At 53.8% G+C, this 21,700-nt stretch overlaps 3 protein-coding genes across 7 annotated transcripts in view; all 3 read left to right on the forward strand.

Annotated features, from left to right (window-relative positions):
• The window catches only part of DTX2 (deltex E3 ubiquitin ligase 2), a 29,650-nt gene extending 12,965 nt beyond the window's left edge, over nucleotides 1–16,685 (forward strand). For 2 of the 5 annotated variants that reach the window (XM_048966805.1, XM_048966806.1), the window contains 8 exons: nucleotides 2,659–2,717; nucleotides 7,407–7,538; nucleotides 12,469–12,513; nucleotides 13,489–13,559; nucleotides 13,648–13,806; nucleotides 13,898–14,059; nucleotides 14,490–14,579; nucleotides 14,783–16,685. In XM_048966805.1, the coding sequence (XP_048822762.1) occupies nucleotides 2,659–2,717; nucleotides 7,407–7,538; nucleotides 12,469–12,513; nucleotides 13,489–13,559; nucleotides 13,648–13,806; nucleotides 13,898–14,059; nucleotides 14,490–14,579; nucleotides 14,783–15,007 (943 nt within the window). In that variant the 3' untranslated portion in view covers nucleotides 15,008–16,685. The remainder of the gene's footprint in view (nucleotides 1–2,658; nucleotides 2,718–7,406; nucleotides 7,539–12,468; nucleotides 12,514–13,488; nucleotides 13,560–13,647; nucleotides 13,807–13,897; nucleotides 14,060–14,489; nucleotides 14,580–14,782) is intronic. The other 3 variants (XM_048966807.1, XM_048966808.1, XM_048966809.1) reach the window with 3 other exon arrangements.
• Nucleotides 16,686–17,832: 1,147 nt separating this feature from the next.
• On the forward strand, nucleotides 17,833–19,086 carry LOC125703178 (uroplakin-3b-like). The gene is made up of 6 exons (XM_048967312.1): nucleotides 17,833–17,890; nucleotides 17,998–18,147; nucleotides 18,218–18,428; nucleotides 18,494–18,570; nucleotides 18,668–18,788; nucleotides 18,933–19,086. The coding sequence occupies exons 1-6, from the start codon at nucleotides 17,833–17,835 to the stop codon at nucleotides 19,084–19,086; spliced, it is 771 nt and encodes a 256-aa protein (XP_048823269.1).
• A 497-nt stretch (nucleotides 19,087–19,583) lies between these two features.
• LOC125702990 (uroplakin-3b-like protein 1) lies at nucleotides 19,584–21,141 on the forward strand. The gene is made up of 6 exons (XM_048966914.1): nucleotides 19,584–19,683; nucleotides 20,028–20,171; nucleotides 20,242–20,473; nucleotides 20,658–20,734; nucleotides 20,811–20,928; nucleotides 21,004–21,141. The coding sequence occupies exons 1-6, from the start codon at nucleotides 19,629–19,631 to the stop codon at nucleotides 21,101–21,103; spliced, it is 726 nt and encodes a 241-aa protein (XP_048822871.1). The 5' UTR covers nucleotides 19,584–19,628; the 3' UTR covers nucleotides 21,104–21,141.
• The last annotated feature ends 559 nt before the right edge of the window (nucleotides 21,142–21,700 follow it).

Here is a 21,700-nt window from a genome sequence, read left to right on the forward strand (position 1 = left end):
AGCTAAAAATGTCAGCCCTGAAGAAATCTTCTCTCTTGTAGGGCTGAGAGAGGTGTAGTTAATCCTGAAGAACTGCCCAGCTATCTGTGTGGCAGTGACAGCTATTCCCATGGACAGGCAGGGCTCACTCCAGTGCAGGTTGGTGGTAGCATGGGCACATTGCACCCTTTTAGTAGCAGTGGCAGGGGAATGTTAGGGAATGTTACCTGCTTGCTGCAGGGATGGAGGTCAGGGTAGAGCTCGGGCACTGCATGCTGCAGATTGAATTTCCCCATGCTCTCAAGAGGATCAGAGCTTCTGGAAAACAGAGAGGAGTGTTGGCTGGAGCAAGCCAAGGCATAAGTAGATGTTAATATTCTTGGCTCTGCTGTAATGTATGAAATAAATGTGGGCAGGTTATTTTGCTTCTTCGTGCCTCAGTTTCTTCCCATGCTGTAAATATAGCAAATCCAGCCTCCTTGCAAACTACACTGAGAGCCGCAGATGGAGTGTGCTGTGGCAAGGGCTGTGTGGAGAACAGAAGGCAGCACTGCCTCCAGCAGTTTTCCATCCCTGGGTGAAGCCATGCTGGGAAGCATCCTGTGCTGCAGCCCCAGATCTTGCCATGCGCTCAGGAGGTGCAGAGCAGGGAGCATTTAGAGATTTCAGGCACTGACTTTCAGCTGCTGCAGGCACAGCCTGAGCTTTTGGCTTAGAGATGCAGGCAACAGCTGGGAATCTCTGGGCAGCAGAGGTGTGGGAACAGGCGCACCCACTCAGAGGCAAGGCACAATATGTGTTACACAGCCATAGCAATATCCTTCTTCATTACCCCCTTCCTCCTCCTCCAAAAAAAAACCACCTCAGGCCCAACGTAAGCTCAGAGTTGCGTTTGTGCACCTTTTTTAGCATGGCAACGCTTCCTCCTACGCACTGCGGCTTCGGATCTGCCCAGGCAGCGTTGTGGCAGAGGCAGCACAGTGTGAATTTCCCTTGGTTTCATCAGCCTCGTGTCTGGGGTTTCTGCAGGTTTGTGCACGTGGCAGCCCTGCCCCTGTGTTCACACGGATAGGTTAGCACATCCTACTTCAGACTGAGTCTGCGTGTTTGTAGTCCATGTGAAATAAAAACGTAGTTCCTGTGTCATCAGTTTAGTTGGCTTAAAGCCTTCCTGCAGTCAGAGCTAACACACTTTGCCTTTACTGTTCGTCTTGAGGGTTCTTCTCACTTCACAGATGCTCTGGATCCAGGGTTTGACAGGACCTTGCAACACAGGAAAGGAAAGAATCCTTCTGCCATCTTCCCAAAGTGCTCATCATCCCCCTCCCAGATCAGCTCTGGCTTTCCTTTCCTTGAATCCTCAGCTCTGCTGTGTTTTTCCTTTCCATGGGGAAGGGGAGATGGAAGCAGCCAGGTTGCTGCAGCACTTTGGGCACAAAGCTGCTTGTTGTCACAGACCAGTGCTGTCACTGACCGCAGTGTCATGGGCTGCTTTCTGCTGGGAGAAGATGGGGGAGCATTGGGAGAGAAAAATAAGTGAGAAGGAACTGTGATGAAGAAGCAAAACTGGGGAAGAAAGAAGTCATGAAAAGGGTCACAGTAACTGACTAGGAGCCCTTTGAAGTTGAAAGGAGGATTTCCACTGTGGTCAGAGAAGTTTGAACTGGGCTGCGGTGAGAACAATTGGTTGCATCACTTGAAAATGTTGCAACATTAGGGGCAACGGAGGGGAAAACACAGGAAAGGAAGGGAACTTCTGGAGTGTGGAGGACCTTTTAAAGGTCTGGAAACTGCCAACACTACGCTGAGACCCAGGGTTCCCTCAGAGCATCAGAGCATACAGGAACCTGCTGCAAACACAGCAGGCAGGGAAACAGCAAGGTAGGGATGTGTCACTGCTGGATCTTAGCAGGGCTGCAGAGAGGGACTGCTGCCTGTGATGCTGTGTTGAATACAGCAGCAGGTTTTGCATCCCGGCTGGAGAGAACTAGGTTCTCAGAGACAAAAGGTGGCTTTGGGAACTTGATAAAGGCCTTCCTAAAGTAGTGGCCAGGTGCAGCTGAGGCTGGTTTGGGGAGGTGGTCATCTAAATGCCTTGTGTAGTGACTGCAGCTGCTGCCCGTGAGCTGTTGTGCCTGTGTGCCACCTAAGGCAAAACCCACAGGTAACTTTCTGTGCCAGCATGGAGAGCTTCAAGCTGGGGTCAAGCTTGCTCCTAGCAATCCCTTCAGCTTCTATGCTGCTGCTTTCCTTTCCATCTCCTGCTGAGCAACTACCCACATTTCCTAAACTGCTTAAGGTGCCGTTGCCAGCACTGAGAAATGCTACCAAAGCAAGCTAGGAATCTAAAAGGGATGCTTGGTGTCCACTGTCTGTTAACCTCTAAACCAGGTGCCAAACTCTTCTCAGCCTCTTTCAGTATTTCTTCTCTTGTTCACATATTTCATAGTACCCTCAAGGACAGCAGCCATCAGAACCCTGCTTTATAAAGGGGTGGGCTCCCTAAGTATGGCTGCTGGGCCAGTGGGATTGGTGGGGGGGGGGGGGGGTCCCAGGTGAGCCTCACCTGAGTAATTAAAGCCTGTTAAATATCTAGGCTGTGTACTGCTGTAGCTCAGTTAGCTCTCACTCACCTGTTGATTTGCACTGTTACATTTTTCTCTTTCTTGTTCTCTGTAGTGCTCTAAATCTTCCTGTCAAGATGTCCAAGCCCAGCAAGCTGAACCAAGCCTTGGCAGGTAACAATCTTGTTTTGCTTTATCTGCTTTGTTCTTAAGGTTATGTGAGCGACTGCTTCCTCTGGCACCTACTTTTCCTTTTAGCCCTTAAGGAAGCTGGTTTGTGTTTAGTAGTGAAAAAGTTCTAGTCCAAAAGCCTAAACAGCAGAAAGAACAGACTTGAGAGAGAGAACAGGTTGGACCTTAGCAGTTACTTTCTCTCGGTAGAGCTTGTTGTAAGGCTTTGTTCCCCTCTAGCTGAGGTGAGGGTTTGATGTTGGTTAGCATGGATCAGCACTTTGCTAATGTAAAAGCAGGATGCTAGCTGGTGTGCAATCAGTCTTGGGGTGGGGGAGATGAGCTCTGCTTCTGAATTGTAGTTTAGAGGTAGGCTATGAGCTATCAGGGCAAGTGGGTGTATTTAGAGCTTGGGTGCTAATTTTCCAGCTATGGGAACCTGGGCCAGGCTGTGTGCTGCTGGCAACTGCTGCTTGTTTTTTTTCCTCCTTCTTCCTTCCTTTGAGGAGGAAGGCTGTAGTGCAGACTTCTGTATGAAATTATTTTCTGTGGTTTTATTACAAAAGCTCAGGCCCTTTGCTTAAAAAGGGTTGTAATGCATTTCTATAAGGAAAGGAAGAAACAGAAGTTAAATCAGTTGCTGTCTCCTGTGGCAACACAATGCAGGCTGGCTTGTTATCGTTGAAACCTGTGATTCTGATCCTAAATATACCCAAGAAGTGCATCTGAGAAGGAGGAAGTGCCAGTTTTCAAAGCTGCTTTTCAGAGTAGGTTTGCCTGTGAAACATGAAATGGCGTTGCCTTGAAAATGGCAGCTCTATAGCTTTCAGCAAGTGCTTGAAATCTGAGTGCTAGAACTTGATGGTGGTGTTCTGCCTTGGTTGGCTGCAGCTGTGACAGTGTGTGCTGGGAGTGCAGGTTTTGCCCTGGTGATCCCCTGGCACTGATGTTTCTGGTCATCCACTTTTAATGCTATGGCAAGGATTGTGCCTTGTAGATCTCCAGAGCCAAAGGGCACTGCATAAAGTTAAATGCAGGGCTGCTGAAGCATGTAGCCCCTCCAGCTCCCTGTTAACAGATCAGGCTTTGTAGAAATGAGGTGTAGAGCAGAGCTCCCACTCTGTCTGGGAGGATGACCTGTGAGCGGGGCTCACTGTAAGAGCTTTGAGTTTCATCCCCTGGCTATTAACACTGACTGTAATTAGTTACTTAATCTCATAAGGGTAAATGCAGCAAAGGGCTGACAAGCCCTACTGAATCCAGGCTGTTAATAGTGTTAACTGTGACCTTGTTCTACATATGCAAGTTGTCCCCTGTTAATTTGAAAGGTCTCCAGATCCCTGGGAGGCAGTGAGTAGGAGGTCTGAGTGGCTGCTTCTGCAGTGACCACTCAGCCTAGCCTACACCACCCTGCAGCCAAGGGCAAGCATCTCCTTTGGGTCCTCTGTCTCTGTAGCCCATGGCTGTGATCAGACCTGGGATGCTCTGAGGGGGCAGGGAGGGCAAAAATCTGAAGTTCTGAATCAGCAGCTAATGGGGATCCTGCTGCTGTTAGTGGGAAGGTGGGCTTTGGTGGTGTGATGAATGCCTGGGATCTTAGTGAGGAATTCATAACGCTGCAGCTCCACAGCTCCAGGCTCCAGAAATCGTGAAGCTGACTTTGAGACCCTGTTCTGTTTTTTCTCACTTTCTGCTACTTTAATATTTTGAGGTATGGAAAATCTGTCATTTAATCTATCTTTCCACTCTTGGTATTTGGTTAGTACAGAGAAATGCCTAAATATCAGTCTCAGCAAACTGTTAAAGCACAGTGTTTGAGCTGTGACTGGTTGGGTGTGCTGGGTTGGGAGTGAGTAAGCAGCTGGTTGGTGCTCTGTGCATTACGTAAGGGTGTTTTCCCCATGCTAATATTCCGCACAAGACATTACAAAAGTGCCTTATTTACATGGGAGGCTGAGAAGAGCTGGTGGATGTTGTCAGAGCTGCAGCAAAAATAGCTTTATCCCTTGGAGTTGTAACATAGTGCTTGTGGCCACATAGATGCTTTGAGCAAGAGAAAAGAGGGGGGGAGTGTGTGCTTCTTGCACATATACAGACACACACTTGGCATGTACACGTTTCCACAAAGGCTGGGATCACTTGCTGGTTGCTCTTGTGGGAGGATTGTTGGATGCTGAGACTTCCAGCCTTGTATCAGCACTCCGAAGGAGGAACTGTTCTGGTGTTTGAGATAAGCCAAAAGAACAACACAGCACAGGAGCAAACCCATTCTGAATGCTCTCTTGGTTTGCATCTGTAGGAAGAGAGGATTCATCGTGCGTCTCTGTGAGGGCAGCAGAAGGTAGAAATGGAAAACAATCTTTTCTTGCCAATTCAAGGTTGTCTATGGGGAGAGTACTGAACTGGGGGCAGCTCTCCTTGTCCCATGCTTAGCCTGTGCTCTGTGCATGTGGGCCTGCTGTTGCCTTTGCAACTGGTGAAATGAGAGTTCCTGGAATAAGTACTTAGTTGCTTTGCAATGATTCACAATGCTGGTAGACAGCTTTGGGTAAGTTGTTCAAGGTGCTGGAAGGGCCATGTTAGTGGGTAACCAAGCTTAGATGGGGTTCTGTGTCTTGTTCTTCACTTGCTTTCTGACATGGAGTCTGAAGTCAGTTTCCCAGCCTCTGCTTTCATCTTGTTCTCTTTTTTCTTTTGCAGCAGATTCTGCATGTTAGTTAGCAAACTGGCATTGATCTCCTCAACGGAGCATTAATTTTGCATTTGCATATCAGTCAGATGTGTGTGGGTGGTGACAACCCCTGCTGGTCTTTGGACTTCTCACCAAATGTCAGCCTTTGCAATCAGTGTAATCACAATGCTGAGAAATGAGCATTTGAGACAGCCTAACCACTTCCCTCCTTTGCATTAGGCTGGGAAATGGCATTTCATGGCTCTGGTGGGGTCAGGCTGTTTGAGATTCACAGCCTCAGAGACCCAATACCTGCCTGGTGCGAGCAGGTGGCAGCTCTGCAGCTGCTGGGCTTCAGCTACTCAGCTTTGCTCATTGCCTCCAAAAGCAAGTAGCTTTTGTTAGAGGAATGCTTGAGCTGTTTTCCAAGCATCCCAGAGGCTGCAGGACTGCTGGTGTAGCGTGGGGCTGGGAGCACGCAGCATTCTGTGACTTGCAGGAAGCCATGGCATCTGGATGTGATGTTCAGTCAGTGTTTATGCTGCTCCCTTGATGCTCATGCTGAGAACAGCCCAATGCTGGTAGTGGGGTGAGGTCCCTGACTCGGTGCCACTGTGCTGTAAAGATCCTTTCTGTCCCTGCAGCTCCTGGGTGTGGGAGGGGGGTTATGTAAAGCTGGCTCAGCAAAGGCAGCGCCTAACAGGGTTTCTGGCTTGGGATTACCTGTTTCCATGTGTGCTGGGGGATATACAGTGCATGGGGCAGCATGGCCCTTCCTTGGGCAGTCCTGTGCAAATGACTGTGTCTCGTATCCCGTCTTGTGAAATGCTTTCTGTCTAAAAGTCTTTGGTCCTTATGTGCTGTTTAGTAAAAGCATCTAACTCTTGCATCGTGGAAGACTTAACAGCGTGTGGAACGTGTACTGCACTTGGACCTTAGGTGAAGCTGGGGCTGCATGGGGACTGGTTCTGCTTGTGGGGCACTTACATGGGCTTTGTGCAGGGGATTTCTATTGTGCTGCAGGCAGGAAGTAGCCTTACTGCTTGTGCTTGTTTCCATTGTAACTCCATCTTCAGTGCTGTGTGGGCTGGTACCTTATTTTGTCCTGAGTGATGCATTTGCTTTTCCGTCTTCCCAACTCAGTTGAATATGGGCTTGAAAAACAAAAGCCTTGGTAACTTCTTGGTAACTTGGTAACATGAGCTATGCACAGACCTGGGGATGCTGGCAAGCATTTCCTTCACATTAGGATGTGGTTTAGCACAGGCAACTTCTGGGGAAGTGCTGGCTTTGGGTTGTCTGCTGTGTCTGCAGCCATGAATGGCTTTTGACTGTGGCGGGGGAATTCTCTTCTTGAGAACGCCATGCAGGTGTATGGAATGTGAGTTTTAAAGCAGTGTGTCACCTTAGGAATGTTCTGCCTTCAACAGGCTTGAATTTCCCAGGCAAACGTCATACTTCGTCAGTAGGGTCAGTCCTGTGGCTCTGTTTGTGCTGCTCTTATCTTCAGGGGATGGCTCTCCTTGTGAATGAGTCACTGCCTTGATAATCTGTGTGCAGTGAATGCAGCACTCCTGGTGCTGGCTGGGGCAGGGAGGATGAGCAGTCTCAGGCTCAAAGTGTTTGAACAGGGCAGCTCTGTGCTCAGCTCAAGCTGCTCAGGCCCCCCAGGGTCAGCGTTGCCTCCAGGGCTTTGCATTAAGCAGACTCAGAATGCCTGAGAGCCCTAAAGCCAGAGCAGAGAGGAAGGTCCTGTTCAACCCCAGCCTGGAGAATGCCCCCATCTCCCTACTTTTGTTTGCTGCCCAGGTTCTTCCTTCTGAAGGCATCTGGATCCTGTCTTTGTGCTGACTCCAATCCTGCTGCCTGCCAGGTGTTTTATGTTCAATGAATCAAGGGCCTGGGTTTGGTTTTGTTCTATTTTTTTTTTTAATTTTCTTTGAAAGTGTGAAGGTTTTTTTTTTAATGAATGTGTCTCCCCGTTGTTTCCCTCCTGCATGTGGATCTCGTACCTGCTGTAGGCATGACGGCTATTCTGATGTCAGCCGCTGGACTCCCCGTGCACCTCACCTGTGTGCCGCAAGCTGCCAGCACCCATAAAGCCACTAAAAAACACAGCTCAGTTAAGGAGGGGAGGAAAGTGTCCAAGAAAGGTAGTTCCTGCTCAAACTGATATCTGCTTCCATCTCCTCCTCTTTATCTCTCTGCGCTTGTTCTACCTCCCTCTTTTCCTCTTGTTTCTCCCCTGAACCCTGTTGGCTCTCTTGGTTTGGCTCGTGATGCTCATCCTGCCAAGGATGAAGCAGTGTGTGCGGGCTCTGACAGGCTGTACAACAAGGTGAGAAGGCAAACCCTGCCCTGTGGAAGCACTGCTTCTTTCCATCAGTCATGAGGTCTGGAGCCGTGCAGTTGCTCTCTGTGCATGACTGATTTCTGCAGGTTCCCTGAACCCTTGGGGTCTGGCACTTTTCCAGGTGCTGTCTCAGGGAAGGTCTCCTTGTGAGCTGTGCCCATGGCTGAGTCATAAGGTGAGGAGGATCCTGCAGCCAAGCAGGTTTCTGAGTCATGTAGGGCATTCAGGGCCAAACTGGGATGGGTTTTTCTCCACTCCTGTCTGAGATGGAAGGTAGTAGAACCCTCTCTGGTGGCTGTGTGGTGGCAAGTAGGGCTGGGTCGCTCCCTGCTGAGATGAGCCCCCAGGGCTTGGCTCCTGCCCTGCAGTGCTGCTGGCATCCTGCACCTTCTGTCTTGAAGGCTGTAGGTATCTGCTGTGGAGTGTGGTTCCCATGGTGTGTGATTTCCACGGAACTGCTGGAGTGAGTGTCATAAAATTTCCTAATTTGAAAGGGACCCATGAGGATCATTGTGTCCTGGGGTGGGCAGCCAGCTTCTCACTGCAGATAAGCAGAGGGAGCTGCAGGCTCCACAGCTCTGCCTGATGTGGGTGCCCAGCATGGATGTGTCTGCATTCAGGAGCAGGAAGAACCTCGTGGCAGTGGAAGGGAGGCACCTGGCTGTGTTGGAGCTTGCTGGTGTTTGGTTCTGAGAGCCAGCACATGCAGTGAGGGAGCTCAGCAGGAGATGCAGGCAAACCCCGTCCGAAGGGGGACGCTAAACAGACATTTAATGTGGAAGGAGATGCCTTGCAGAACTGTGTTATGTACAGAACTGCGGGAAGGAGATGGAAATGGTAGCGATGAGAGACGCTACATGTGGAGTAGGATGTGTGGGAGGGGGAGGAGAAAGCAGGTGGAAGAGCAGGAGATGTGAACATGAGAGCTGGAGGAAGAGAACTGAGCAGAGGCAGAGCTGGAGGGACTGGTGCAGCATTCCTGAGCCCTTGCCCTGTGCTGCACCCCAGGTGCTGTGCAGCAGTGGGCTGATGATGGTTAGTGCTGCAGAGCTGTTGTACACTGCAGCAACGTGTGGCAGCAGTGCTGCTCTTTCCACGTTCCCTCTCAGAGGGGTGGATGCAGTGCTGTGAGATGTCCCACCACTGCCCTGCCGCTCCAGCAGTGTGCCTTTCTCCATCAGTGTAGATGCAGCACCCAGCAGCACACACATGTTGCCTGCTGGGGCTGTTTCTTCCCCCCCTGACTGACAGTTGGGCAGGGGCTGCTGAGTGCTGCCTTCAGGCAGCCAGGCTCCTGCTTGCCTTGGGTCTCGCACTGTGGGTATGGCACAGGGTAGCTGTGGGAGCTGTGCCCGATGCTGCTCTGGAGAGCTGTGACTGCCAGCTGCCTGCTGTGGCTCAGCAATGCCACCTGGTGGGACCAGGGAACCTCCAGCCTGAGGGGCAGAGAGGGGATGTGAGCAGAAGGAGCTGTGTCTGTGACATGAGCACAGTACGGCTCCTTCCGTCTGGCATAGCAGGATTCAGTCCAACCATTTTGCTCAGGATGTGCTGCAGAGGAGATGCTTTGCCAGCTCTGCTGCTTCCAGTGCTCATCCAGGGGAAGGGGGTGCCCCTCTCTGTTCCAAAACAAGATGTAGTAAGCTAGCAAGAGGATGTCCTTTGCTGGGGGCAGGGAGGCTGTACCTGCAGAGTGCCAAGCGCATGACTGCTGCACGAGGAGGGTCTTGGTGCCCCCAGGAGCAAGCTGTACCTGTGCAGCACTCCTGATGGCCAAGGAGTGCTGTCCTGTAGTGACAGTAATGAGCTTGACTTTGTCAGACTGTTTTGGTTCTCTTTCTTATAAACCCTGAAGCTATAATAGGCAGACACAGGTCCATTTTGTGCCCTGAATTTCTGCGTCTCCACACCTCTTCAGATTTTTCTGTCCCTAAGAGCTCCAGCAGGAGCTGTGCATCCAGGTGCAGGCACATCAGTGTGAGTGCCAGCAACTGGTACGAAAACAGATGGTGGTGGGTGCAGTGTGCTCCTGCTGAGTCCTTCTTGCTGCCTCCTGCAAGCTCCAGTCCTTCCTCTTGGGTGCAGCAGAAACATGGCAGCATTTACCCTGCTGGCACACCCTGCCCTTTGCTGTGGCACTGTCCCAAATCTCCAAGTTAGCTCTGCTGCAAGAGAGTGCCCTAAAGGGCTCTGTGCTTTGGCCTCACAGCCCTGCTGGGGTGCTTTGAAAAGTGCCTTAACGTTGAACCTGTACCTGCACACTGATCTGGATAAGGTGGTGTAGACAGAACTGCATCCAACTTTCTGGGAAGCTGGGTTATGCTCAACAAAGGCACTAATTAGTCAGGACTTGTTAATGGTGTTGCTATTTGGCAGTGATGTCTCTGGCACAGGCCAACACTGTGCTGCATGTCAGGGGGAAGCCCACTGCTGGGCAGGCAGTGTGCTGCCAGCTGCCTGCAGCTCCCAGCCACGGGTGTTGGGTGACTGTGCAAGGCATTTGCTGGAAACAGCCTGTCTGAACCTGTGTGCTGCTCACTGCATGGCTCTCCTGGGGACAGGAGGGAGGTGTCACTGCTGCAAGTAGTTGGTTGCTGAATGAGGATTCAAAACACATCTGTGAAATGCTGCCTTTGGAAAGCCCTGCTGCAGCAGGTGGTTTATTATCTACGGGGAGGAAGGGGAAGCATTAAGGAAAGTCATTATTCCTTTTGGTAAATGAAAGGATGGTAAACATTCCTTCACATCCTGGATAGATCAGTAGCACAGCATTAGACCAGCTGGTGGTAAAATTTCAATGAGCATTGAAAATGCAATAGCAGAATTGACCAGTCCTCTATTAATCTTGAAAACCATGGAGCCTAAGCAGGCTTTGATCCCAGGGGATGGCTAGAACAAAAGCTTGGAAGCAAATGCTTCCACAGAGCAAATGGTGCAGTATGTGAGTGATTCCGGTGCGGAAATGTGGCTCGTGCCACAGCTACTGGTTGGGCAGGCTGCTGCTCTGCTCTGGGGCATGGCAAGGTGAATAGCTCTAAAGCTGCTAAATCTGTCATGCAGGTGAGCTGAGGTGTGTGGCCAGGTGCTGGGCAGGCACTGCTGCTGGTTAGACACGTGCTCTGCTTGTTTCCCTTCATGTCTGTACCACCTTGTCCATGCATCTTCTTGGCGTTGCTCTCTCCAGCCTGTAGCTAGAGGAAATCAGAAGGTAGGTCACCTTGAAGAGACACCTGAAAACCAGCTAAGATAGAGGAGGACTTGTGATCAGTCTTGTGGGCAGCGTGGGACCCTCAGGAATGCAAACGCAGTCACTGTGATCAGTACTTCAGGAAGAGGATGGACTTATGGTGGGTAGCAGCCTGCTCTGTGTGCATGTCCTCTCCAAAACTTGCAGAGCAGAAGCTGAAGCCTCCTGCTGTTCTGTGACCGTCTCTTGCAGTTACCAACCAGAGCCCACATCCAGCTGCCACACGTGAGCAGTGCCACACTGTGTTTGCCAGCTGGAGCCTGGGGCAGGGACATCACAGAGCACCCTGCTGGGGCAGCTTTGGCCACAGGAGGTGGTGAGCTGAGCTGAGGATGAGCAAAGGCAGTTCAGGCAGACGGCATCCCTGTGCCACTATTTCTGGCTGGCACTTTGTCTTGATCCACTGCATGTGAGTGGGGTCCCAGCAGAGTGGACAACACAACAGTGCTCCCCATGAGGTCAGGATGAAGCCTTGAGGCAGCTTCTGGCTTTGCTGAGCTCTTATCCTGAGTGCTGGAAAGTGGAGGCTCACTCAGGCTCCTGTTTGTTTCCTGCTCTTCTTGTGGCAGCCATTGGAAATGCTTTTCCAAGGAATTTTGGCATGCTCCTGAAGTGGAAAACTGCTGTTTCCAAGTTCCTGTGTTTGACTTAATGCTTAATGTGTCATGTTAGCACCTTCCTGGCTGAGGGGCTCCAGGGCAGTAAACTCTCAGCCCCACTCTGCCTGAGCCATTGTGCATCTCCTGCCTGGCTCAGAGGAGCATCCTCTCACACCACAGACTTGTTGTGCTTTTTGTGCTCAGTCGTACCTTCCTGCTGCTCATGCTGCCAGATGCCAAGTGTTTCAGAATGGCCAGGAATCCCCATCTTAAAATAACTTAATGACTGTGCCTTCATCTCGGAGAGCCTAGCACCCAGTTCATCCATCTTCCCTAGTGAAATGACTTTCCACCCACGTTAGCTCATTGCCTCATCTCTTGCATTGCCCTGGATCTAGCTCTGCCGTGAAGAGGTGCATTCTTCCTGTCTGCATTTTGCCCATCTCTGCCAATGGCATTCAGAGGAATCAGTCTCCTGCCTGATCCAGGTCTGTGCCAGCTGACAGATCTCTGCCAGTTTCATGCTGGCTTTGGCAGGTGAGCAGTCCTTCCTGTCTGCTTTACGTGTTTGGCTCTACCATGAGAAGTGGTTATCTGGAAAACAGAACCCACTGTTCATTGAGGGAGTGTTGGAGTACAGCTTTCTTGCAAGCCCCAGGGTAACAGCACTGGTGCTTGTGGCTGTCCAACCCCTGTCAGAATTTGTCTGCCCCAGGACAGGGGAGACCAGCCCTCACTGGTGCATCTCATCCTTCATCTCCCCAGAAGCAGGCTTGGAGCAGAGCAGGAAGGGTGAGGAGCCCTCTGTGCCAAGTGACAGGTCTCACTTTGCCTCCTGCCGGCTGCAGCCCTAACATCACTTGTACAAATGTTTCCTCTTGCAGGCTGGTGGAGGAGCCTGGCTGCCTCTGCGATGGGCCTGATGATGGGTAAGGAGCTCCAGCTGGGTGCAGTGCTCACTGGCTGGATCCAGGCCTGGCCAGGCAGTGCAGTTCCCAGCAAGGGATTGGCTGGGAGCTGAGTGACGGCTGATGCTGTTGGCCCAAACCAGACCAGGGTCTTGTGTGATGTCTGGTGCTTAATCCTGCAACACTTCAGAGGGGATGGGGGCAGGTGCTTGCCGTGCTTTGGTAAGCAAACTCCTCCCTTGGCAGAAGGGGGTTATGCTCAGGGAAATGTCAATGTCTTGTACTGCAAATAGGGCACCTGTTATAAAACTCTTCTGTGTATCTTTTGACTTGTGTTGTGTTCTATTAGATTTGAGTGTGTAAAAGCTCAAGAGAAAAGACACTGTTGTGTGTTAAGGATGCAAGGCTAATTCTGCTGTACTCAAGATAAGGTCTGCTGCTCAGTATATGGCTGGGTTTCTCCTGAAGTGGCCAGCTGCAGGGTTTGGCAGTGTCTTACTCCTGGTATGGGAAGGTTCCTTGTCAGCTGAGTGGTGTGGGAATGCCTTTTCTCCTCTAATAGCCTGTGACAGAATTCTTTCCCACTGAGTCTGCTGTGTCCTTGAGTTGAGTTGGAGTTCAGCTGGGGCTGTCTGACATTACTTGGGATACAGAAGGGCACCCAGAGCACAGCAGCTGCAGGTGGTTCCCCAAAGTGTGCTGCACAGGGTGCAAGCATCCACTGCTACATGGCATTTCCCATCCTCTTAATGGGAAACCTGTGAGCACACAGAGGTTTGTGCTTGTGGATTCTCCCATCTGCAGCACTCAGTCCCAGCTCCAGCTGTTCCTGGCAGGGGGAACTTTTGGAGGGCTTCTGTGGATTGGCTGGAGCAGCCTTTTCTGTCCTTTCTAACCCATACCTTTCTCGTTGGCATGCTGGCCAGTTACTGTCACCTTGCAGTGCCTGTATACCTCATGGTATGTCTGATGTCTTTCTCCTCTCTTCTTGTGCAGCAGCACCAACTGACCCAGAAGCAGTGGTGAAGAAGTACCTGGTGGAGGTGAAGGGCACTCCTGCAGATGAGGTGAGGAGTTGTGGGGGTGTACACGAGCTGTCTAGCTGCTCCATAAGGTGCTGTACGGTGGCCTTCTCCTTGCTGTCTTGTTCTCCAGGACTGTATCATCTGCATGGAGAAGCTGGCCTCTCCTTCAGGTTACAGCGACGCTTGTGAATGCAGAACAATCAAGGCAGAGATGGTCGGTCGCCTGACGAACTGCCAGCACTCCTTCCACATGCTCTGTGTGCTGGCCATGTACTCCAATGGAAACAAGGTACTGAGCCAGTCCATCCCCACCAGGTCCCGTGTGCCTTGTGTCTGGGTGATGCACTGCAGAGCTCTGACACCTGCTTCTCTCCCCACAGGATGGCAGCTTGCAGTGCCCCTCCTGTAAGACCATCTATGGAGAGAAAACTGGCACTCAGCCCAAAGGCAAAATGGAGGTCTCCACTTTCCCTCAATCCCTTCCTGGCCACAGGGACTGTGGGACGATCCAGATTGTGTACCACATCAGCAGAGGCATTCAGGTGAGCATAGCTTGCCCCTGGCAACAGCTGCAGCCTGCTGGCTGAAGCTGTGAGGGCCCCTCCCTCGCACAAAAGTACAGGGCACCAACGTGCTGCCTGCAGGCAGCCCATTGCTGAGCAGCTGCCAAAGATGCCATTCTTCTGAGGGTTTCCTCAGGCCATGTGGAAAAGCTGTGGTATGGGATTTTCTGCCACCAGAACTCACATAATCTGAAGAGCTGGCTTTACCTGTATCCCAGCTGAGGCGCCTCCTGGAGGACCCATGATGTAGCACGTCCCATAGGAACCTGTCAGATACCTCCTACAATTAGCAGTGCTCTGCTGCTTTCACGTGGAGAGCTGCCTTGGTATAGGACTGCCAAATCCTCGTGCTTACCCCAATTTTGCTGCTCTGAGGATGAAAGTGCCAAATACGTCTTCTCTGTTGCAGGGCCCTGAGCACCCCAACCCAGGGATGCCTTACACAGCAAGGGGATTTCCTCGCTATTGCTACCTACCAGACAATGAGAAAGGCAGAAAGGTAAGGTGTTGTGTGATGGGTTTTCCTACTGGGGCACCAGATAAGTGGCAGGGGGATACACCAGTGGTTGGAAGGGATCTTGTTTCCTTGGTTTCCTGCTACAGCAGGGATTTAGGCTGTTAAGCTTCTGGCAAGCAGCTTTCATGGCTTTAGCTGCTGAAGGACAGTTCTGACTTTCTTCCTTCCTATATTTCCCCACCCAGGTCCTGGAGCTCCTGAAAGTGGCCTGGAACAGGCGCTTGATTTTCACAGTGGGCACCTCCAGCACCACTGGTGAGAGCAACACGGTGGTATGGAATGAGATCCACCACAAAACAGAGATGGACACAAACCTGAGTGGCCACGGCTACCCTGACCCCAACTACCTGGACAATGTGCTGGCAGAGCTGGCTGCCCAGGGCGTCACCGAGGACTGCCTCAGAAAATGAGTGGTGTTGAGGGGCTCAGCTGGGCTGTGCACATCTCTGTGGCCCCCTGCCCAGGGGCCCACCCAGTGCACTTAATCGTGTTGCCTTAAGTTCCTGTGTCTAACCATCTGTCACCCTAAGCAATAATTCTGTCATGTGGGAGTGCTGTGTACTCTGTACAGTCTTTTGTTTTTTCCTGGAGGGAAGCTATTTTTGTAGAAAACGTGACTGTATGTCCAGGTAGGGTTGGTGTCTGCAGCTGGGAGAGTGGTGGTGAGGTGACAGGGCCCCTTGTGAAGGCAGGACCCCAGTCCTGGTGCTGTCTGAGGTGACAGGAGCGTCTCTTCCGTAAGAGCACTTTGGAAAGAGGAGGGCCTCCCTCCTTCTCATTGCAGCTCCTTCTGAGCAAAGCCTCCTGCCCCTGTAGCAGATACCTGTATCTCTTGGTTGTAATAAACACTTCATTTCCATGGAGAGCTGCTGCTTTGCCTTCATCCTGCGTGGTGGCTCAGGATTCCCCCTCTGAGGGACTGGTCTGCTCTGTGGAGCTGGTGTCACTTGATCCAGCCAGGAGAAGGGAGGGGAAGCTCAGCTCTGCTGGAGGACCCCGGCTCTCTGCAGGGGCAGGATGCCATGTGCTGAGCCCGGGAGCTTGGCTTGCTGTTTCACCCCTGCCTCCCCCCTTCCTGGAAGCAGCAGCAGCAGTTGTGGAGCTGTGCTTGTCCCTGTGGACAGCTGCTGGGGTTTTGTGCCTGATGCAGCTCTGTGCTGTTGGCATGGGGTGGTGCTGCAGGGAGTGCTGGTGCCACCGGGTGGTGACAGGCCCTCTGCTTCCCTCATCCCTCTTGCTGCTGTGATGCTCCTCTCTATGCAGCCTCCCTCTGTCATGCCCATACGAAAATGAAAGGATTTTTGGAGACGTTAAGGGCTGGGGGCTTGTACCCAGTGTCCTTTTTGTCCTTGCACCCTTTGCTTAACCCTCTAAGCATCAGCTACCACCCTCTGCTACACACAGGCTTTTTGGAGAGAATGCTTGCTGGCTTTGTTTGGGGATGCTGCCAAAGCAGGGTGCTCTTTTGAGCTAGCTGTGGTTTGCAGGGCTTTGTGGAAAGATGATGTTGTTCTGCCCTGTTTGCCAAAGGGAGGTTTCTAGTTCACAGCTCAGCTTTCTATCCCCTGCTGATGTCCCAGGGAGCAAAGCAGAGGGCTGAAGTGAAAATTCTCAACATGAAGCAAGAATTTCCTGCTGCAGGTAGTTGGAGCCAGCCCTTGAGTGAGCGCTCCTGTACGTCAGTCAGCTGCAGCCTCCCCACATGGCGGCTGTGTGGGGCTGGGTGCTGCCTTGTCAGCCTGACTCACACGGTGTCACCCACTGAGCACTGAAGGCACGGCTCTGGAGCGTCCCCAACAGCAGCTGCTGCTGTGCCTGGGTTTCTCCAGCTCCTCCCTCCCAGCACAGGGAAACTGACTGCAGCTGTGCCTGGTTCTGCCCTCCCCAGCTGGTCTGTGTAATCCATGGATGTCCAACCTGTTGGCTTGCCTGGGCTGTGTTGAGTGAAGAAAAATTCCTCTGGGCCTCATACGAAATATATAATTGAGTTAACGTATGTAAGTAACAAAACTTATTTTTGTATATATATATATATTAATTAAAATGTAAAAAACCAGCGTCAAAACCATGAAGTTAGCCGGCTGCCTGCCCTTGTTTCCATGAAACTCATGCATTGATGTGTGGTTCAGGGGAAGTGGTTGCAATTCTCATCGGGCTCTCAAGGCGTTTGTCAGAGAGTTTTGATGAAATACTGCTCCTCCTGTCCTTCACCTTTGAAAGCAGCTGTTCACAGATGCACCCAGCTCTCTGGTCTGTCCAGGTCTCTGCAATGAGCAGCAGCTCCTCCCATTTCAGTATCAGCAGGAAGCTCGCACAGAACGCCTTCTAGTCCCAGTGCAGGGAGGCTGGCTGCAGCCAGGTTTTCCCCTCCCCAGCAGGGCTGTAATCTCTGGATGCCCCATTTCCGCTTAATCTGAAGGAGAAGTCAGAAATCCTCTCGTACAGAGGAGTGGCAGCCTCAGCCCTTGGCAAACAGTGCAGAGAGCACTCAGCCCTGCTGCTGGGGTGGCCCTGAGCCTTGGCACAGCTCCTGCCTGGGGGCAGCATTATCTGCATCCCCATGTCAAGGGTTGGGGAGGAAGGAAAGTGGGGTGGGGGGGGGAGGAAATTCTTACTGGGTGAGAAAGGAGAAGGTAGCCTAGCCCCGAAACCCACAAGGGGCAAGAATTGGGAGATGGCAGCTTGGCTGCCACCCCACCCTATGTACTGGGTGGGACCAGTCACTGTTCAGCGCTTTGGTTTTGGGTGAGTTTGGGGTGTGATGGCTCCAGGCACTTCCCTGCCTTCAGGGCAATGCTGGCTGCACCCACAGTCTGGCTCTGTGTGCCAGGGAGTCATGGGGCTCTTCTGGGTTTCAGGCAGTACTGCAGTGATTGGGGTGGAAGGGCACTCACCCTATTTCCCCCACAGCCCTAACAAGGCTTCCCAGTCCTGCCAACCGGTCCTTCAAATGCAGCTCCAGTGTCACCTCTGTGCCTCAGTTTCCCCTTTTGCATCATACAGCGGTGGCTGCATCCCTGGTGTCCTGTGACTGGGGTCAAAAAGCTCAGGGCTGTTTTTGGGACTTGTGGTGACCTGGGAGGAGCCCTGTCCCTCTCTGCCTGCAGGGTCCTGCTGTGCTGGTGGAGCCAGTGCAGGAATGTGGGGCTGGGAGGGCCGTGCTTGGTGGGGGCACGGGGGCAGCTCAGCCCCTCAGCAGTGGGACGGAGCAGGTTGGTGCAGAACGGACACTGCCATGGAGCTGCTGAGGGTGCTGCTGGTGCTGGCTGGGATGGACGCAGCTGCTGGCCTGGGTGAATCTGGGGGGCTGTGAGGGGCTTCCTGTGGGTAGCGGTGCTGGGGAGGGGCTTAAGGGGCTGTGTGTGGCTGGGGGGCCTCTCACTCACTGCTGTGATCCCAGCCCTGTTGCCCTACGTGCCCCGCTTGGCCCCTGACGCCATGCCAGGGAAGGTGACGGCCACCACCTTTGTGCTGGAGAGACCCTGCTGCATCTTTGACCCCCTTGCCAATGCCTCCGATGCCGTCTGGCTGGCAGTGGCTTTTGCTGATGGTGAGCATGTGTTGCAGTGGGGGCACTGGGAGTGTTCACCCCCGACTGCTCACCCATCTGTGCCGTGCAGCCTCCACCGCCTTCAAAAACCCCACATCCAGAGCTGAGGTGCCCCCATATGAGGGGCTGCCCACCGCCCATGCCTACATGACACTGGAGATGGCAGCGGCCGCCTATGGATGCTCAGCTCCCGGTGCAGCCGTGCTGCGGGTCGGCGGGGACACGGCGTGCCATGGTCGGGCACCATGCAATGGGCCACTGCCCTCCCCGGGGCCCTACAGGTGAGGTTGTGGGATGGGACATGGCACTGTCCCCCATACCGGTGCCAGAGGTGCCCATCCTGCAGGGTGAAGTTCCTGCTGATGGGCTGCAGCGGCCCCAAAGCGGAGACGAAGTGGTCCGACCCCATCCTCCTGCGGAGAGGTACCCCACCACCCCAAAACCAAAGGGGAGAAGAGCTCCCCAATGTCCCTGTGCCACCCTACCCCCGGGTGTCACCCCTCACCCCATGCCTTTCCAGCTCGCAGCCTGAGCACCATTGACCCCACACCTGCACGTCGCAGCAGCACTGCGGTCATCATCGCCGCCATCCTGGCCAGCCTGGGTGCCGCGCTGGCTGTGGCCATGCTGGGAGCTGTGGGGTACGAGTGGGGCATGGGGATTTTAAGACTTTTTTTTTTCATAGATCAGGAGGGTTGCTGTATTTTGGCAATGGGATGGGGTGGTTTCTGCGGTGTTTGAGCTGCATGGACCCTGCTTGATGCCTCACCCATCTCTTCCTACAGCACCCAGGTGTGTGTCCCCCTGTGCCACCGGGACCTGGGCGCCCACCTGCCCTACAGGACCCACCATGTCCCTCCAGCCCTGCCCCACACGCTGCCCCCCGCCTGCATCTGTGGCTGCACGCCGCGGCCCCATGGCCCATGGCCCACCAAGTAAAATCACTTCCATCCTTTATTGCTTCTTTTGTTGTCTTCTTCTGTTGTTTGGTGTCCCAACCACCAGGACATGGCCTGGATGTGCTGGGTGTGCCGTCCCCACAGACCCCCAGGGTCAGTCTGGAGGGGCTCTGAGTGCTGATGGAGCTCACGTGCATTGCGGGCAGTGGGGCCAGTCTAACTCAAACCACGGCCCTGCGGTTGTTCTACGATCTCGGGGCACACGGCTCATACAATGCTGGATGCTTTGTTCGCCATGGGACGGGGACACCAGGACGTGGGTTCACCCATCCCAAGGGTCCCCTTCTGGGAATGGCACTTTGGGACCCACCCGTGCCACGAGCGTGACAGCGCTCAGCACACCACCCAGCAGGCACCCAGCCGTAGCGTAATGCTCTGCAGGGAAACGAGCCCGACCTGTTTGCCGCGGGGCTGCGGCCGCACAGGAATGTGGGTGGTTGGAGGCCGCAGGCGGGTCCTGCGGGGGGGACAAGGTGTTTGGCCCCCGCCCTGCGCCCGCACTCCGAGCTCGGCACCAGCACCATGCGCCCGCTGCTGCTCCTGCTGCTCCTGCTGCTGGTCACAGCCCACGGCCTGGGTGAGTGTGCACCACGGGGGGCTCGTGGCCCCAAATAATGGGTTTGGGGGGGGGGGGGGGGTTCTGCTGGCTGGAGGTGTCTCCTGTGCATGCAGAGGGGATCTGTTCTGGAGGATGGGTGTTGTGGGTGACACCGCAGACTGGGACCCTCTTTGGTGTCACCCAGCTCAGCCCGCAGCGCAGCACAGGGTCCCCTGGGGTCTCCCTGGTGGTGGCACTGCTGCTCCTTTTCACAATATTTGCAGCATCTGAGTCCAAAATGGGTGGTGGCTGTGCGGAGCTGCCCTCCTCCCCGTGCCCAGATCCCACAGCCACCCGGCCCTGCTCTCATTGCTCTGCTGCAGTCAATTTGTCCTACCAACCCCGCCTGACTCGTGCCAACCTGGGGGGCAATGTGACGGGCAGCACCTTTGTGCTGGAACAGCCCCGCTGCGTCTTTGATGAGTACAACACGTCCGAAATCTGGCTGGTGGTGGCTACCAGTGCAGGTGAGTGGGGTGACAGAGGGATGGGGCTCTACTGGAGTGCTCCTCTTCACTGCCATCCCCATCCCCGCAGGCAAGAGTAACTTCAGTGACAGTGCAGAGCCGGAAATGCCCGAGTGGAGCTTCCAGCGCTTCCCTGCCAACACCTCAGCCTACCTGACGCTGGGTACCATGCAGTATCACTACCGCTGCCTTGAGCCCAATGGGGAGCTCACCGTGCTGCGTGTGGGCAGCGAGACCAGCTGTGCTCACGACGCCTCCGTACCCAACTGCAATGGGCCCCTGCCCGGCCCTGGGCCCTATTGGTGGGTTGTTAGGAACAATTTCTTCTCAGAAATGGCAGTGATGCAGTGTCACGGCTGCCAGGGAGGGGGGCTCAATGTCCCTGGCGGTGTTAAGAGCTGCAGGGATGTGGCACTGAGGTTGGGGTTGGACTCGGGGATCTGATAGGGCTCTTCCAGCCCTAGAGATTTTTGATCTCCTCCGCAGGGTGAAGTTCCTTGCGCGGAATGGCTCTGAGCCCATAGCCACCACGCAGTGGTCGGAGCCCATCACACTGAAGACAGGTACCAGGGTGAGGGTGGCACGCAATGGGGTGGGACAGTGGGGCAGGTGAGGCACAGCCCTATTTTGCTCTCCCAGCAGCTCAGCAGACCCCAAGCAGCCCTGGTGGCCGCAGCGGTGCCATGATCGCCATCGCTGCCATCCTGTCGGTGCTGCTGGCCGTCCTGCTGGCCGCCTTCCTGACCATGCTGTGCAGGTGAGTCCCATAGGGCACAAGGGATGGCGACAGGTGCAGCAGCGTGCCGTGTCCCCATGCCGTGTCCTCCCCCAGCTCCGAGGCGTGCGGCGTGGGCAGCTTCAGTCCGGACTCGGTGTCCATCCAACGCTACAACACCCACCACGTGTACGACCAGCCAGCCGCACGGCTCTGAGGAGGGACAACATGTCACCGTGTCACCATGTCATCATGTCATCATTCCCTGCCCCCAGAGATGGACTGGGACATAAACAGATTCATGCGTGCCGTGCGTCTGCCTCTGTCTGTGGGCTGTACTGGGGGAGGGCTCAGCTCACACTGTGCTGTTCTGTGCATCACGTAGGGGCTGGAGATGCCCGGGGTGCTTCTGCCAGGCTCCCCCCATGGCATCTGCACCTGGGAAGGGAACACCTGCAGTGCTCCTGAGCAAATATTTGGTTGTAGGAAGCAGAAAATCCTGTGATTTCCAGAACAATGATAATGACTGCCTCACTGTCAGCCTGCCAACCGCCCCCAGCTGTAGGGCGCCGTGTCCCCATGTTGTCCCTGTAGTGTCCCTGTGGTATCTCCACGGTGTCTCTGTGATGCCCCTGCCAAGACCCCATGGTGTCCCTCAGGGTGCCCCGGGGTGTCCCCAAGGTGTGCTCATGGTGTCTGCCTGGTGCCACATGACGTCCCTATTGTGTCCCCATGGTGTCCTCACAGTGTTTGCACATTGTCCCCATGATGTCCCTCCCTATAGTGTCCCCACGGTGCCCTTGTGGTGTCCCCA

This window comes from Lagopus muta, chromosome 20, assembly GCF_023343835.1.
Source record: "Lagopus muta isolate bLagMut1 chromosome 20, bLagMut1 primary, whole genome shotgun sequence".
Lineage (NCBI taxonomy): Eukaryota > Metazoa > Chordata > Aves > Galliformes > Phasianidae > Lagopus > Lagopus muta.

Coding starts and splice junctions, on each gene's coding strand:
- LOC125703178 (XM_048967312.1), top strand. CDS start 17,833: ATGGAGCTGCTGAGGGTGCTGCTGGTGCTGGCTGGGATGGACGCAGCT. Junction 18,429..18,493: donor CCCTCCCCGGGGCCCTACAG/GTGAGGTTGTGG, acceptor CCCATCCTGCAG/GGTGAAGTTCCTGCTGATGG. Junction 18,571..18,667: donor CCCCATCCTCCTGCGGAGAG/GTACCCCACCAC, acceptor ATGCCTTTCCAG/CTCGCAGCCTGAGCACCATT.
- LOC125702990 (XM_048966914.1), top strand. CDS start 19,629: ATGCGCCCGCTGCTGCTCCTGCTGCTCCTGCTGCTGGTCACAGCCCAC. Junction 20,474..20,657: donor CCCGGCCCTGGGCCCTATTG/GTGGGTTGTTAG, acceptor TCTCCTCCGCAG/GGTGAAGTTCCTTGCGCGGA. Junction 20,735..20,810: donor GCCCATCACACTGAAGACAG/GTACCAGGGTGA, acceptor TTGCTCTCCCAG/CAGCTCAGCAGACCCCAAGC.